This window comes from Melospiza melodia, chromosome 10 (genome assembly GCF_035770615.1).
Source record: "Melospiza melodia melodia isolate bMelMel2 chromosome 10, bMelMel2.pri, whole genome shotgun sequence".
NCBI classification, from domain to species: Eukaryota; Metazoa; Chordata; class Aves; order Passeriformes; family Passerellidae; genus Melospiza; species Melospiza melodia.
This window is the reverse complement of record NC_086203.1, coordinates 24,058,004-24,075,616: the sequence shown is the minus strand read 5'-3', so window position 1 is coordinate 24,075,616 and position 17,613 is coordinate 24,058,004. Positions and strand designations below refer to the sequence as shown.

Here is a 17,613-nt window from a genome sequence, read left to right as displayed (position 1 = left end):
CTTGCATGGCACAATCAAATGCCAAAACAGAGCCCTTCCCATCCTCCCCTCTCCTTCCCCTCTCCAATCTCAAAAGCCTGGTTGTGAGTCAGTGGAGCTACTCACTGTGAGTTAGAATTACTCACAGGAGGCCGGGTTGCAGGATCAGGGGAAGAGCGGATATCAGGCTGCGCGCTGGGCTCCCATCTCGGAGCTGCCTGTAGCCACACTCACCACTTTCTCTTAGACAGACAGCAACCTGTTTCCCTCCCACGCAGCTAGACTGCTCATTAGGGCACTAACTCTCTCCCACTCCCATCCTGATATGGCCTCCATGGAGCTATTTCTTCTGCCTTGTTTTTTGCTTTTTTTTTCCCCCTCTCTCCCCTTCCAGAGGGAGTTGTGAAACAAAGACAATTAGGCACATTGATCTCAAGGGAGCACAGCTTCCTTTTCTCTCTCTGTGCATCTTTGGAGGAGCCAAAGCCTTGCAGCTTTTGCTGCCCTTTGCTGGCTTGGCAAAGCTCAGACCTGGACCTAGAGTTGATCTCACTGCAGGACTTTTGCTGGGAAAAAGCATAAAATTGTAGTGGTAGTTGTCAGTATATCTTCTAGGGGGTAAATTCTCTTTGCCTAGAGGAGGCATAGAGTGCACTGTCCTTCTGCAGCCTCTTTTCCTCCCCATGTGCCCTCTTGGAGTCACAGGGGAGTGGGGAGTAGAGCTTAGCACTGACACCACTCCTGAGAGGCAGCCCTTGTCCTCTGATATTCCCCTCTGTTAGCTTCACACAGCCCAGGCATGCACTGGGCACATGGCCTCCGGGCTCCCCCTCAGCAAGGCTTCTTTCCTGAAGTGCTCATTTAAGTAGGCTCCATTTAATTTATTTTAGGGAGAGTCTTAATAAAATAAATCCTAGATCTGTCACTGGATTTTACATGCTTGAAAGGGGTTCTTTCCCCTCCCAAATGTCTTTATCAGAACAGCTTTTCGTGTTCCAGTAGACATTTGGTTGAAGACAGTTAATTTGATTTCTTTTCCAGAGGAGATTTTCCATTAATCATTCTAAGAAGGCAGACTGATTGCTCCGTTACGTTAAGGTCAGCATAGGCTTGCTAACATCATCTGCACCGTGCTTTTGAGCATCAGAGATTTGTGTTTTGGGGCTGGCACTGAGTGAAAGATCATTTATAGATGCGAGGAAGGTTTTGGGGAAGCAGGAGCATGGAATTCTCCATCCAGAGAGAGCCTTTTCCTGAGCAGCCTCTGGCCAGGAGCTCTCTGTTTAAAACTGCGGATGAGTTATGCGGTGCTCTCTGCCTTCCAGCCAAGTTTGAGAGGCTGTATTGGAGCTCCCATCCGGTGGGCAATCAGGGAGGAGAGCTGGAGGTGTCCGTGTCCCAGCCGTGTGCTGGAGGTGTCCGTGTCCCAGCCGTGTGCTGGAGGTGTCTGTGTCCCAGCCGGGTGCTGGAGGTGTCCGTGTCCCAGCCATGTGCTGGAGGTGTCTGTGTCCCAGCCGGGTGCTGGAGGTGTCTGTGTCCCAGCCGGGTGCTGGAGGTGTCCGTGTCCCAGCCGGGTGCTGGAGGTGTCTGTGTCCCAGCCGGGTGCTGGAGGTGTCCGTGTCCCAGCCATGTGGTGGAGGTGTCCGTGTCCCAGCCATGTGCTGGATGTGTCCGTGTCCCAGCCATGTGCTGGAGCTGTCCGTGTCCCATCTGTGTGCTGGAGCTGTCTGTGTCCTAGCCGTGTGCGGGGCCGTGGGAAGGGCCGGGATGTGCCGGTGCCCGCAGGTGTGCGGGGCTGACCCCATCCCAGGGGCCGGGCTGTGCTCCCTCCCTGCGGGCCCCGCAAAGAGCCTTTGCCCGAAGCAGCTCTCGGCGCAGGGCAGAGCCCCTGAGCTCACAATGACGAATTGTCTGATTTCCAGCAGCGCCTTCAATCCGTCTTTTCCTTTTCACCCCCTGCATCCCGGCCGCACACAATTGCTGCTCAGCCCGCGGCAGCCAGCGGTGCGTGCCAGATTAGCCGTCCCAGGTCATTTTGTTTCTCTTGATCTGCGGCTCTTTCCTTTCCCGGTGCTCCCGTAAGCCTGGCCCTGGATGTATGATATCAGCGTTCAAAAATGCCTGCTGGGACTCGAGTGGAGAGTGCACTGCAGCCGGTGTTAACCCCAGGAAGGAGAGAGACCAGGGGAGCTGCTGCAATCAGGGCCCAGATGTACAGGCAGCCTCCAGCTACTTTTTTGGAATTTTCAGGCTATAAAAGAAGTAGATAAAGTTTATCAAATCCCACTTTATGACAGCTTCTAATTTAAACTGATAACAAGTGTAATGAAAGTATTCTATAGCATGCACTGCTGTGCATCTTACTGAACAACTGTGCAGCCAGTTTTATCATCACTGCCTCACACTAACAGGGCTCTGGAATCAGGACAGAAAAATAGCAGTTGTGTGGATATTGTGTTTTACTAGGCTGCTTTATATAGAAACTCAGATTTTAACATGTCAACTTCATTTCTTTTTTGAAAAATGGAAATAAGCAGAGAATATTTTATAAGTTAAAAATGTATTTGAGAACAAGCATCCATACAGGAGTGGTTTTCTGTTTGTGCGCCTTTATAGGTTTTTATGCAGAAGCTCTTTCATTTAGGAAAAGAGAAGTCTGCAAATTCCTGCAAAGCAGCAGGTTTTTGGGGATTTAATTTGGCAGTCCCTAGTGAATGCTGTGCACTTTGCAGAGCTGTATCTGCAGTGAAGCAGAGAGAGCTCAGCGCCCAGAGCCCACCTGGTGGTGTGCCCAGGCCCCCGCTCTGTGTGCAGGGATATGGGATGCTCCATGCCAGCACAGCCTGGAAAGGCAGGGCTTCCAGTTCAGGCTTCGTGTAGCCAGGACAGGCTTTGCCTGTTCCCTAAAAGGGGCATTTTCTGGAGGTGTAATTCAGTGTATAAACAGGATTAGGACTGTCCAGTCTCAGAGAGGAAATGAGGCACCTGCTGAGGCACTCAGCCTGCAAACTTGACAGGTTTAAGCATGGGATGTCTCTGGTTTGAGGATATTGGGGATGGGAGAGAAGTTTGGGGTGGCAGCCTGCTTCCTTCTCAGATCACCGTGGGCACCAACTCCTGCACCCCCTGCCATGGAGCAGGAGTTGTTTGCACAGGGGTCTCCCCTGCAGTTTTCTCTGCCTGCTGCCCTCCATCCAGCCCTGACCAGCACATGGCCTGGCAGCTCTGCCCTCCTCAGAGCAGCAGCAGCACGTGGCTGGGATGGGTTCAGAGGTGATCTGTGCATGGGCTGGCATTGGTATTCTCTCAGCAAACCCCAGCAGATTGGGAGCAGGACATCCCTGGCTGTAGGAAGAGAGGAGCCGGCAGTGCAGTTGCTTTTTCTGTGAGATTCTCCCCAGGGCAGAAGGGGAGTCATTGGCACATTCACCCATCGCTCCTGCCGGGGATGTGAGTGTATGGCTCTTTGCTAAGCAGAGACTTTGGTGTCTGGCTAGCAGAGCAGACCACCCTGACATACGGCTGGGGGCCACCTGAATGAGTACAGGGCATCAGAGTTGTTCCTCCCCGCCGAAGGAGCCGCAGTGTTGCAGATCCCTTTCTGGCCGTGCCCCTGCTCTGGGAAGCCTTTGCCTGTGTGCTGAGAGTGCACGGATTGCCTGCAGAGCCACTGAGGGTCGGCACAGGCAAACCTGCACCCTCTGTGGCGTGTGGAGTCACAGCTGACGGGACAAGTGCAGGTGTCACTGGTTGGTGCAGCACCGAGAGCAGGGGCTATTAGGGGTGAGCTTCTTGGGCACATGTGTTTGTTGGGGACCTTGGCCCCACCAACACAAACAATATTGATCCCTCCTGGCCTCTCTGAAAATGAAGAAAATTTTGGATTAATAGCAGGGAGAAATTTGCAGCAAGAGCCATGCAGATTGGGCTGTGCCCCTCTGGAGATCAGGGAATTTGTGCGATCCCACCAGCACGGGCAGCACCCCGGGAGCCCCGGCCTCCTTCCATCAACACCCGTGGCACCGACCCGGCGGGTGCAAGCCGCAGGCAGTGAAGGGTGAGGCAGCAGCCTGAGCCCGCCCTGAGCCGAGCTCCTGAGCAGTGGGTGCTCCAGGTGCCATATGTACTGCAAAGAGCGTGCGGCACTTCCCCGCGCCCGGCTCCGCGCTCGCTCCCAGCGCTCTTCCCTGCTGCAAGGCAGAGCTCTTGCGCGATTCAAAGTTGTTTTGTGGTTTATTTTTGGGAAAGGGCGGGGGGGGGGGGGAAGAAATAATGTAATTCGGTGATGCCATTTGCATCCTAGACAGATGATGAGTTGCTCTGGCTAGCAGCTTAACCCTATTAGGAAACGTTAGGGACTGTGACTTTATTAAATAATAATACAAATTATTTTCATATCGAGACCCTTTGACTTTGTAACTTCCTCGTATTGGTACGTTGTCAACAAGAATGAGATTTCGTAGTTAAGGAATATAAAATAGAGTAAAAGGCATCCAGAATTCACAGCTCTGGGGTGGATGTTGAAGAACACGCTGTGTGTACTCACAGTGATAGCATTATAGTGGTACATAAAATACCAGGAAAAAAAAGTACTTTTGCTTCAGTAGTAGCTGTAGTGTCACCTGGAAGACTCCAGACTTATTCTACGAGGCTTTGGTAGAACAAGGTCAAAATTTTATTAAAAAAAAAAAGACCCCAAGGTTTCAGGGGATTTTTATCGAATTGCTAGCCCTTTGCCAGATCTCTAGAATTTAATGTGGAGTTTTATAGAGAGGCTTAGTTCTGAAGATGAGGGGCATGTTGCCTGCTGTGAGGAGCACTCAGCCAGAGCCCTGCTGAGCACTGCTAACAGGGGCTTTGCTCACAGGGGTGAGGTGCAGACGTGGGGTGCCCAGTTTGGCAAAGGGGTCACAAATCCCAAACACTGACAGTTCCTAAATATACCAAGGCAAAGACCCTGCAGAGAAGTTAAATTAGCACACTGCAAACTGTCACCAGAGCTTAGATTTATTTTCGGAAAGATACTTTCCAAAGGGTCTGAATTTGGGGTGAATCACCTTTCTACCAGCAACCTGAGGGCTGCCTGAAGCCCTCCCAGTGCTCTGCTCTGTGGAGCTGCACCAACAGACCCACTTTTGATGTTGGCTTTTCATACCTAACTTAAAGAATTATGTGCCACAGAAAAGCTGCCTAATGACCGGACAGCGTTATTATCTGGCATGCAGCAGCGTAGCAGGACGATAACTATTTATTTACTCTTTGTGGATAATGTTCTGTTATTTTCTAGTCTTTGGCAATAGCAAGAGAGCATCTGATATATACAATATTGGTGTGTATCCAATTGTTTGTGAACATCCCAAGTTTTGAAACATGGTTGTGAGAGAGGAATATAAGCTTAAGCTTGAAAGGCTAAAAAGCAGAAAGCCCCACACGTAAATGCTATTATACACTTAATGAGGCAGGGTTTAAAAAAAAAATCAGCCACACAAGTTGGTTTTATCAAAGAAAATGTATAAATAACAACCAGTGATTCAGAGTGCCTCACAAAGGGAAAAGCAGGGACGGGAAGCTAGCACTTCACTTGTGGCATTCAGATAATTCTATTTACTACACTAATCTTTTGGGCTTAGCAATTGACAATCAATATATTATTATCAACAAGCGTTAATGCAAACAAAAAGCTTCTATTTCTTTTTTTAACTGTGTTCCCCTAAGTCCCTTAAATTTAATTAAAACCAGACAGCTCTCCTTCTAGTACAAATTAGAGTTAAAATCATATTAAATATTTGTTCCATGAGAAAACAAAAGTGTCAGCTTGTGCTACCAGGTTTGGCTGTTTCTTTTTTCCTCCTTTTTTTTTTTTTTTTTTTTTTTTTTTTTTTTTTTTTTTTTACACACAGAGGGAAAAAAAAAAATACCAGCTACTCAAAGTTAAAATAAAGTCTCTCTCCCTCCCTCCCTGTCTCCCAAGACTACTGTCTATAACATGTTGTTCCTTATAGAAAGTGGGATATGGTGGCATTTGCTTGATTAACTTGCTCGACAAAAGTGACAGCTGCTGTGGGTGCATGTAGCTAAGCTGCACAGCGCAGTTCCGCCTTTGTACATCTGTCAGCAAAAAAGGAGGAATAAAGAGTGAAAAGAGACAAATTGGTCCCAAAAGGCAATCCATTCAACTCAGGAGGTTTGCTCTATTCAAGCACTCGCTGGGAATCTCAAGTGCTAGGTAGCTTATTCAATTTCATTCATTCTTTAGAATGAGCCCTCAAGTGTTTAATTTCTTATTCTGTTGAATAAAAGGGGAGCTTTTTTTTTTTATTGGAAGCATTAATTGTAAGACTAGCTGATCAATGCCTGCAATATTAACTCATTGCTTATTTTATGGTTAGCTGTGTGCTCCGAGAGCCACAGCCGCTAAACTTATTTCTGTAACGTGGGCAGTGTCACACCAATTTCTGTGCTTCTGGAAAACCTGGGCACTTGCAGCAAGGTTGTTCTCAGTGCCCTGAGCCCTGTGCCCTGCCCAGCTTGGGGGAACGGCCCAAATCCTTGGCAGGTGTAAATCGAAAGAGCCTCTGGGTCATTATTGGTGCCACCCATGGCTGCGGCCAGGACGCGGCCGAGCCAGATGCTCTGTGCCTGGGGCTCAGCCCTGAGCCCCTGCAGCCTTGGCCCTCTGTGCTGCAGGAGGGTTTGCAGCTCCAAATGCTGAGCTGCCTTTGGGTGGTTCTCTGGTCCCCAGCAAAGGGCAGGGCAGGGGAGCCCTTCTGCAGGGCTCTGTGTAACACCCAGAGCACAGGATGGGTTTTGTTGAGTAGAGCAAGGAAAGCTGATGAGAGGATGGGATGGGGTTTGCTGCATGAACAGGTCTCTGTTTGCCCTCCAGAAAATGTATGCTTGAGGGGAGAGCTGTGCCTCTTCCTTCTTCATTGTGTGGCAGAAGATCCATCTCAGTCTCCTCATTGACACTGGGGACCAGAATGGTGTTTGTGCTTGAGTGCCTGTGGCTTTTCATCCTCCTCCTCCTCCAAAGCCACTGCCACATGTCTTACCTCAAGCTTTTCAGACACTTGTGTCACCAAGGCCCTGTCCCTGCTCTATCCCCACTCTCCCAGCCTGGGGCACAGCACATCTGCTGCAGCAACACAAAACTCACATTTCCAGAACAGCCTGGAAAACAGCTGGGCTCAGCTCTGCCAGGACCTTGCTAGCAGTGCTTGGGAGCAGGGCAAGAGTCACTGCCCTCATCCACACCCAGCATCCCAGCAGAGCTGGCCATTGGTAAAAGGATTCCATAAGCTGCTGTGTATGTTCATGCTAGGAATTTCTCTTTATTTCTGATAGACAGGAGTAGGAACTACATTGGCTCTGAGGCCCCATGCTTTGGGCTTGCCACCTTTACCAAATTTTTGGAGCAGCAATGACTGCCTGGAACCAAGAGCAAAAGAAACATTGAAGGTAGTGAGGAACACTTTGGTGGGCACAGAAGACTGACTGGACAAGAATGATCCTTCCATGACTGCCATAGGGAGATCTGGGCTTTGGGTTGCAGGGCTGCAGGCAGTTCTGGTGTACACACCTGGCTGTGCTGCTGGGCACACTGAGAGTGCAGGAAGGGACATGGTGCCTGGGGCTGGCAGGCTGCTCCTGGAGAGTTCTGCTCCCACTCTCCACACCAGTCCCCTCCAGCACTGGCAGCTGTGTGCACAGGGCTGGTCCCCAGGCAGTGTCCCTGCACTGCTGGGGCTGCATCCCTCCCTTCCCCATGGAGATGGCACCTGCTCAGGGGAGGTGGCTGCCATGAATACTCGTGACAACACCAAATACCCAGCTTGATCTCAGGCCACCCAGGGCTGGATGGACACAGCTCTGTCAGCTCTCCCCTACTGTCAGCAGCTGTAAATCATCACAGCCCCACTCTGCCTTCCCCCAGCTGAGCTTCTGGCCCGTTGGACAGGGATGGGCAAATAACAGAAACAAAGAGTTGGTAATTTTATTTTTTTTTTTCCTGACTGATAAATCACTTTGAGCTGTTGCCTGAGAGCAGGTTCAGTTTTTCTTTGGGAAGTAAAACTCACAGCCAGCCTTTTCCTCTCTCCCTTCCCACCTCTGTGGCCCCTCACTTCGTGCTGGCCAGCTCAGGGATGCTGTGGTGGCGTCCGCCCAGCGTCCAGTTCCTCATCTTTGAAACACCTTGAATTCAAGGGTTCATTTCAAAGCTGCCTTTCAGCATTTCAAAACAAGCCCATGTCCTGGACAAAGAGAGGGAGCCAGCCAGCATTGGGAGCCTCTTTGTGCTGTGTGTGTCACAGTTTTAAATAGATTTGCCCTGCTTGGATTGGTTCTGGTTGGAAAGCGAGTACTGAAATGAGAGGTCATAGGGGAGAGTTACTATGGTAATTGAGTAGTATCACCAGTAGTTTTGCTCTTATGAGCATTAAAGCACATAATAATAGACAAACAACAGTGGTTAAAGCAAGCAGGTAGGATTACTATGTTCTTTTGTCAGAAGTATATAATGTCTTGTAGTCAGTTTTAAAGACTTCTCAACCCCAAATCCACCCAGCAGTCACCTGCTGAGTAATTTTGTGTGCCTAATCTCTAGCCCTTAACTACAAGCTTTCTGCTAATTTGAGGCAAATGGGTATTTTTGACACTAAATAGGGCAGTAAAGAATCCCTGACCTAGAAAAACTCCGTTCCAAGGCACTGAGAGCAGAAAAATATTCTTTCAGCATCCTTGTGAGACCTTTGGAATGACATAAAATAGCTTTGACTAAACTGTGCTGCAGCCTTCGATTAATGGTTTGCAGAAACTTGCTGAACATCCCTACTACAACTTCCCCCATAAAACTTGTCACTTCAGATTGCCATCAGCCACCACAACAATAATCATTTCATGCCTATTGCTAATTGCAAGCACAGCTGAGGCTCAGCAGGGTGCTCTTGCACAGTCCCAGGCCTTTATACCAGCCTCAATCTGTTGTATGGCACTTGTTCACACACAAAAAAACTACCAGTAAAGGCAGAAAGAGGCAGAGTCACAGGTTCCTTGTAATCCCTCTGCTACCCTGCTGACAACCCAGCCCTATAAGCATTCCTGGTTTTGTCCCACTCTTTACAAAAGCTGAAGTGACCTTAAGCTACTAGTATGTAAGCTTTTGAATGAAGAATACAGCTCCTTCAGGTGCCTTAAGAAGCAGTGTTGCATCTGGCTTACGAGATTCTGTTTGCAGCACTCCTGGGGAGAGCTGTGGCTTCCTGTAACATGTAAAATATGAGTGTGAACTCAAGGTTCATGGCAAGGAACAGGAGGTCATGCTTCCATTCAGCTCACACCAAAGAGAACGGGGCTTTGCAGATGTTCCTGGGTGTGTGTAATGACACCACCTCCCAGAAAGCACAGGAGCCCAGCACAGGGCTGGGTTTTGATAAAATGTGCCACATTCAGTGTGCTACTTGCAGATTTATTCATACCAATTTCTACAATTTATGTATTCAGAGACAAACTTGCTATTTCAGGAACTTATTGATCATGTTTTTGCATTCAAAAAAAAAAAAAAAAAGAAAGACAGAGGACTGGGGAACAAGTAAGCTTATTGCTCAGGCTGGTTGGGGTGTTGGATGGGCAGCCATAGAAGTGCAGCTTTTGTAATGCTCCAGCTCCTGTAATGCCCATCCTGGTGCATCCCAGCTGGCCCATGGCCCCCCACATCCCCCCAGCAATGAGAGTTGCTCTGAAAGACAGGAAAACAGGAAAACAAACCTGAAAGAGGAATTGAATTCCTGTCTGTACAAATAGAGCACCTACTTGCAGTGGCTGGGCTCTGACAGTGTCTGCATTTCCTCTGCTGGGGCTGGCTCATGGTGTGCAGCCATGGGGCTGTGGTTTGCCTCTGCCAGAGCCCTGTGCCCCTCCCTGCTGGAGGAGTGGTATCCACCATGCATCCCTGGGGATGCAGGCTCCACAGCCTGTCCTCACCCTGTGCCCCCAGACTGAGTGTAAATTGTCCCCTAGGTGAGGAACAGGGATGCCAGCAGCACCAGCAATGTGTGTGTACTACAGTGAGTTACACGTGGGGTTTTGTCCACAGCCTGGACCATCAGGGGAGTCTGTTCATTCTTTACAACCAGGCATGAGGAGTTTTTCGCAGAAAATATATTTATGGTATTTACTTTGGTGTGCCAATGAAATGTGCCTGAAATGTGTTGCAAGCCCCTTGTCAGAGCCCAAAGTTCAGTATTTGCGCTGTGGCCTGTGCACCTTGTCTTTGGGGACAAGCCACGAGGCTGGAGCTGGATCCCAGAGGGGACCCTGTGTCCCCAGCATGAAGCCCACTGCCCCTGAGGGCATAGCAGAGCCCCTTGGGGACAGCAAGGTGGCCAGTGTCCCCACAGGACCACTCTGTGCTCTTTTGTCTGAGGTGAATACGTTTCTGTTTGGGAGCATTTGGCTTTTTTGTTGTTTTTTTAATAATATAGTCATATGCAAATGTTATCTTCTTTGGTAGGTTAGTCATGAATCAGAGGGCTTATGCGTCTTATAGCACATCAACACTAGCGAGAGCTAAAGGGAACATTTAATTTATGGGCTAACTTATTTTTATGAATATGCAGGGCTGAAATTCAGCAGTTGGTGTGTGCTCTATGAAGTGACGTGACGGTTTTGTGTATCAAGATCAATGAATTAGACTTTGTCTTTTCCTCATAAAGCAGAAAGTCTTGGGAGTGAGTTGGCTTTGAGAGAGAGAGCTCCTTTCATGCCGCCGAGCGCCGAGCCCTTGTCAGCCGCCGCGCGAGAGGAGAGGGCTGCAATTCACGTTTGCTTCCAAGGAGTTTGCGTCTCCCCAGAACCCAGAGTGTTTGAAGTGCCCTCCAGAAACACAGAAAAGCATTTCATTTGGCTTGCTCGGAAGGTCTCACAGCAGCAAAGTCACCTTGCCAATACCCTGCGGGCAGAGGTTATAATTTCTGTTTGGGATCACATTGCCCTGTGGGCGTGTGTGGCGTGGGACAGACAGAAATGGCAGGACCTGCCCCTGCCAGGGACTTCTCATCTCATGTGGAGTTGACACAAACACCCAGCAGATCGCTCTGTGGAAGCTGGGAGGCGGCAGGGGAAGGGAGGGGGCGTGTGTGTAACACATGGTTGTGCCCTTACCTCTGGGGGCTCTGATCTGAAGAGGTGGCAGAAGGGGAAGGAGGTGTTTGGCTGACCTGGGCATCCGTGTGCTAGCACAGCCCTGGGTCACAGCTAGTGTCACCCAAGAGCATGACTCAGTTAAGCACTGATTGCAGAAAAGCAGCTTTATGAACATTAACAGTTTCTCTGTTTTGTCCACGTGGGTCTGCAGCATTTCCTGGGAGCCCAGGCAGATCCCCCAGTGGCAGCACTTGCTCTGTGCCCCCCAACCACCAGCTGGCTGTTGGCTGCCCTGGGACCCTCAGGGGGTATCCAGGGACACTCTGACTTCTCAGACCAGTCTGAGGCATTGGGAGGTATGAAGCCCCACCAGACCTTCATGTCTCCTGTGCTCATCAGGTCCACACCAGCTGCCCAGCTCACTTCACTCACTGTTCAGCCCCTGTCTGATGCCAGCACCTCAGGTGACAGCTGAGAGCTCCTGCTTGCCAGTCTCAATTAGTCTCAACCAAGCTCTTGCCAGCTTTCTGTCCTGGAGAGGAAGGGTCAGCAGAACCTCTGCCACAAGTTACACAAGGTGTAAGCATTGAGCATGAGGTCACCACATGCCATTTCTTTGGTGGTTCTTTCATCTCTTTATTTCCTCCATGTTTTAAAGAGGTGGTGTAGAAATTAAAGTAGAGGAGCATCATTGGAGCTGGGGGGAAAACTTCCCTGTGCAGCTCCTGGGTGTGCTGCCACTCAGCTCAGAGATGGATATTGAGCACACATTTTTGTGGTGCAGGGCTGGTTTAGCTTAGACTCATTTGTTTGCTTTGGTGAGCCTCATGCCACCTTGTGGGTGCCAGTGTCAAAGGATGGAGGGAAGCAAATCACTGGCAAGTTTTGCAATTACAGAATGTTCGGTTCTCTCCATTCCCCTGCTGCACCAGCAGCAGGAAAGGGCATGTTCTGTGTGAGAGACCCCAGCCCGAGGGGGCACTGAGGGGGGCACCAAGACCTGACTTGGACTGGTGCAAAGTTTCAGGCTCCTTGGGAGGCAGCTGCATCCCAGACTATGGATGGTGCTCTGTCAGGATCTTCATAAACTGGTATGGTGGAATTTCTTTAGTATTTTAGCTGGTTCTAGATTAATTGCAGCTGGTCTGCAGTATGGGTTTTGATCTCTGTGGGTAAGAGAGGTCACGAGAAGGGTGCAGCTGTGCATACAGAGGTGTGATGGGTTTTTACCTGCTTTGTAACCACCCCTTGTGCTGAGCACCTTGGGGAGGTTTTGTAGCTCCCCACCCACCCCCCAGCCCCTCCTTTTCCTCCTCTTGAGGGCTCACTGCTCATCTGTGGGCATCAGACGTGCCACAGCCCACCAGAGCTGTCCTGCACTGCAGGCTGCTGCCACACTGCTGCGAGCCTTTTGCACTGACAACAGCACAATTTCAGCCCCTGGAGGGGCCCTGTGAGTTCAGCAGCTCGAAACAAGCTGATTTCTTTGCTGCTTTTCTATCTCTCATAACTGTGAGGATGAAACCAAAGCACTTCCCAGACAGCCTGGGCAGGCACCCACCCATAGGTGCTTACACCAGCATCCTTCCCCCCAGCCAAACCTTGCCCTGCATGAGCCTCCCCTCTGCTCACCCTCGGGGTCCCAGACCCATCCTGTGGCTGTTTATGATTGAATTTGAAGATGGTAAGTAACCTGAGTGTGGGACCAACATCCTTAAAGGCAGGACTGTGTTCTCACTGTGGGGGAAACAGGTTAAAACATGGCTCAAACCAAACACAGATCACTGCTGGCAAGTGCCATCAATGGCAAAATCAGATTACAAGGCACTACTGGTGGCCTTTACCCTCCTAGTAAGTTTATTTTGTTGTTATTGTTGTTAAAATTTAAAAGCCCATGCATGGAAATTCTGTGTAAGAGCAGATGCCAGTGTCCCCTGTCAGTCTGTGTCCCCCCATGAGCAGGCTGGCAGGAGGGTGTGAGGGCCAGAGGTGGCTGTGAGGGGGTGCTGGGGGCACAGGTGTCACTCAGAGCCCCGTGTGGGTGCTGGAGAAGCCGTGTCTCTCTTGCAGCAATGGTACACCAGCTCCATGAGTGTTGTGTGCACTTGGCTGACAGACCGCATGGACCTGCAGCTCCACATCTACCAGCTGAAAACCCTCATCAGGATAGTCAAGGTAAGCACCCAGGCTGTTCCCAGTGCCCCTCGCTGTCTGGAGGAGCCTTTGTGTGCTCCTGCATGTGTGTGGCACGTGCTCTGTCACTGCAGATAAATGAAGGATTCATTAATATTCTTTTAAAGAATTAAGATAGCTCTGTCTATGTCAGGTAGCACTAGATAAACAGGAACTTTAAATGCAGAGAGATGTAAAATACAGGTGTGCAAATAAGAACAAATTTATTGCATTAAAAACAAAAACCAAACTCCCTTGTTATTTGACCTTACCTGTACAGCAAGTGCACCAAAATTAGCCTTTTTGTGGACAAATTCACTGAGCACAAATTGACTGATCACACCTGTGAGCTCTGGTGTTAAAATGGATTAAATCAACCCAAAAGTTTTTAACGCTGTTTTGCTGGCAACATTTAAGCCCAACTTTGGCTCATGATTATTGTCAGAATGCAAATGAGATTGTTCTCATAGTTAATTGAAGTTGTTTCTTTTACAATGGATGTATATAATCAACTCTAAGAGATCACAAAGGTGAGATAACATACCCTGAAAGTAGCATTTTTTTCTTTAAGTGCACGTGTATGTGTATATCTGTGTGTGTGTGTGCCTTGGACTAATGATAATTATTTCAGTGTGAAATCACAGTGGTTTACATGAAATAATAAGATCACAGAAGGGGGTAAATATATTTTTGATCATTTTAGGTTCTATCTAATGCTTTTTGGTCTAGTATTTTATAATGTTTATGGTCTTGTGTGCAGTGAACACATTGAAGGGATGAATAAATTAAAACCGAAATGTATTAAATGTGCTTTTCATAACTGAAAACAACAGGCACAGACAGATTATTCCTACTTGTCAGCTAGCTGAGGAAAGCTTTTTTTCCTTGTGCTTTATTTATACCAATATTACATTCAGAAGCAGCTATAACAAACCCAAGGACTTTCTGAAATAGCAGAACAGTAAATAGTTTCTATGCAGAGCACAGAACAGAATTAAACGAACGAGGCCAGAGTTTTATCTCACAGAGTTGAGAAGGTTTTAAGCATAAATTCAAATAAGAGATATTAATTGTAATAACAAGGGAAGTATGGGGAACCAAGGAAATACAATTCCAGATTGAGGTGAAGAAAGGGAGATTTAAGAAACATGTGCCCCGTGCTTATATTTATACCTCAATAATTTCATCCAGTGTCCTGGACTTAGTTTATTTAATCCCTATACTGTAGGTAGGATTGTTTAATATGGAGCATTCCAGGAATGTGTAATCATGTCTGTGGGTGCAGGGGATAAGCATCCTGCTGCCTGAAGAGAAATGACTGACATTGGAGGCAGGATGAACACATCCAGGAGCCAGGGAAGTCAGGTGGAGCAGAGCCCTTACATTGCTTCAATGTCTTTTTAGACACAGCCCCCCTATGCAAAACAGTGCTGGTCTGAAGCTGCCCAGCCCACAAAGGCAGGGCTGGAGTCACAGAGCTGTAATTTGTTGCCCAAGGCACCCTAAGGGAGGGTGCAGTGGCCAGCAGAGATGCTGCTGTGGCCTCTGCGCTTCCCAGGCAATGCAGAATGTCCCCAGGGCTGGGGTTTCCCTGGTATCCCAGCCTCTCCCATTACTGGCCCCAAACCCCCAGCACTGGGCACAGGCTGACTCCTGCAGGGGAGCTGGCGTTGGCCCTGACCTCTCCCTGTGTCTGTGCTGTAGAAAACGTACCGAGATTTCCGATTGCAAGGCGTGCTGGACTCCACCCTGAACAGCAAAACCTACGAGACCATCCGGAACCGGCTGACAGTGGAGGAGGCCACGGCGTCCGTCAGCGAGGGCGGGGGGCTCCAGGGCATCACCATGAAGGACAGCGATGAGGAGGATGAGGAGGATGACTAGGGCAGCTGGGGGTCGCCTGGTATCCGTGCATGTACCTCGTCTGTAACTCAGTTAGCCACATTAGGAATTTTTATGTCAGCTCTAAATGCCCATGAGAAGTTTACCAATACAAATGCCATGTTAGCTGTGTGGTAATAAGATTAGCACCTCTCTTTGATTCATCAGTTTCCTAATTTCATATCTATATGTTCATAAGCAATATGGAGCACCATTGTTTAATACTGTTAATGGAAAAACTACATAGAAAACATCCTAGGTGTGTCCCTGTTATTAAAGTTTAAACAATGCTTCATTAATGTACTGTATATACATTGATGGTAAATTGTTGTGAAGATGAGTGACTCGAGTCCTTTCATTTCTTTCTCTTCTGTGGATGCCAACTGCTTAAAATTAATTAAAAAAAAAACAGCTTTGTTTTTAAAAGAAAAACCAGGCAATTACAAATGATTTTTTTGTTCTCTCTCTGTTCATTTAAAAACCAGAAAACAAACAAACCCAGACAGCCGTTTGAATCATTCCGCATCCTTGTTAAAGTACCAGGCTCTTCCCTTCAATATGCAGTTAACTCCATAGAGACTACATCCCAGAGGATTAGTCATTCTAATTGCCACACCAGATTAATCCTATCATTATGGATATATCATGCCACATTACAAGTCCAAAGCAGTTGTTTTATGTTGACGTTTGCTCCTCTAAATGTTACATTTTTGTTTAAATTTCAAATAACCGTGTATGTACAAAGACAACTTTAATTACAATCTTAGACTCTACAAATGTGTTTATAATAATATATTGAATATTTATTTCGGTAGATTGTAACCATAATTTACAATTCCTCTGTTTCACAATGGTTTTTATATATGTCATGTACATTGCATTTTGACCAGTAACTGCATGTCCATCAGTTCCTTCTCCAGAGCTTTTACTTTCTGTGTAAAATAGTGATCCATCTTGCTTTTTTTGCCTTATACAAGCCGACAGTTGTAAAAGTGTGAGAACTGTGGCTTCTCAATAAATAACTATTCAGATGTCCTAATAATAAATTATGGAGTCTTTTTATGTCTGCCTTAGAAAAAATACCAAACTAAGCTGAGATGTAAGAGCCCCAACCTCACAGAATAAAGGCATTTTCTTTTCTCATGGGTGTTCTTTAGTTTATTAATTAAGAAGATGGTTTCCTGATTTGCTCCCCAAGGTCAGGATTGGGAGCACACTGTCTGTTCCCCAGGTACAAGGGCATTTCTGCTATGACCACCACAGCTGTCTCACCATTATCTGCACTCTGTGTCCTGTGATTTGTCCCTCGACATCTAATTGATGTCTGTTCTGGTTCAGCCCCTGTTATTATTTGGCCATCAGCCTTACCCAACACTTACCCTCCTTCAAAAGGCCCCAGTTTGTATTTTAACTTCTCCCAAAGCAGCCTTAGTGCAGCAGGGCAGAGGCAAACCCTGAGTTGAAATGAAATAGAAGTCTGGTTTGATGGAACACATGTTTAATGGGAGCACACTTGAACTGGCTGCCCAGGGAGGTCATGGATACCCCATCTCTGAAAATGTTCATCGTCAGGGGCTCTGAGCAGCCTGGTCTAGTGGAAGGTGTCCCTGCCCATGGAGGGGGGTTGGAAGCAGATCATCTTTAAGGTCCTTTCCAACCCAATCAATTTTGTAATTCTCTGTTACACTGAGAGTTTTCTGAGAGGTTTTGCAGTCCCTCCCTCCCGTGAGCTGATCCACACCAGAACTGGCTCCTGCTAGCCCAGGTCTCAGTCATTTGAGAGAGCAGCAGAAGACCTGGTGTGCTTTACCCCCAAACACAACAACCTGTGGCCAGCCTGGGGAACCAGGACAAATCCCTCACAAACAAAAGACGGGCAAATGGAAAAATGTCCTTCCTGGATGAGCCTTCCTGACATAATGAACAATTAAACCATCTTCCAGAGCCCAAAAAACATGAGACCCACCCTGGACATATGGGAGGAGATTGGACCTCTGGAACTGCCTGTGAAGGGGATGTTGAGTCCTGGACTGGGCTGGGATAGTTATGGAACCTGCAGCATATTCATCTTCTGTGCTGGATTTTTGGGTCCCTTCCCTCTGTGTCAGTTCAGCATCGGCTGTGGAGGTGCTGAGCAGCCCCACCTGCATGGCCACACCCCACACCTTCAGCATCCACCTTTCCCAGGTGTCCTGGGAGCACCATCCCCTTGGAACAGGGGCATTAGCAGGGGCTTCACTTCAGGAGTGGGTGGTGGATGTGCACATTTAGCACCACTGACATGTTGAGAAGCCATCTGATGCACCAGAATAGACTAATTTTGAGCCCTGACTGTAGCCCAGCAGAGTTGATACTTGTCTTGCTCTGTGCTGCTGGTAGAGGGAAGCATTGCCAGAAAAAGCTACTTTTGAGGACTTAGGCAGGAATTTGGCTTTGTGA

General features: G+C 48.2%; 1 protein-coding gene across 9 annotated transcripts in view; it reads left to right on the top strand.

Annotated features, from left to right (window-relative positions):
- Positions 1-16,317, top strand: part of CADPS (calcium dependent secretion activator) — a 203,498-nt gene extending 187,181 nt beyond the window's left edge. For all 9 annotated transcript variants that reach the window (XM_063164920.1, XM_063164919.1, XM_063164923.1 and 6 more), the window contains 2 exons: positions 13,192-13,296; positions 14,998-16,317. In XM_063164920.1, the coding sequence (XP_063020990.1) occupies positions 13,192-13,296; positions 14,998-15,177 (285 nt within the window). In that variant the 3' untranslated portion in view covers positions 15,178-16,317. The remainder of the gene's footprint in view (positions 1-13,191; positions 13,297-14,997) is intronic.
- Positions 16,318-17,613: the final 1,296 nt, after the last annotated feature.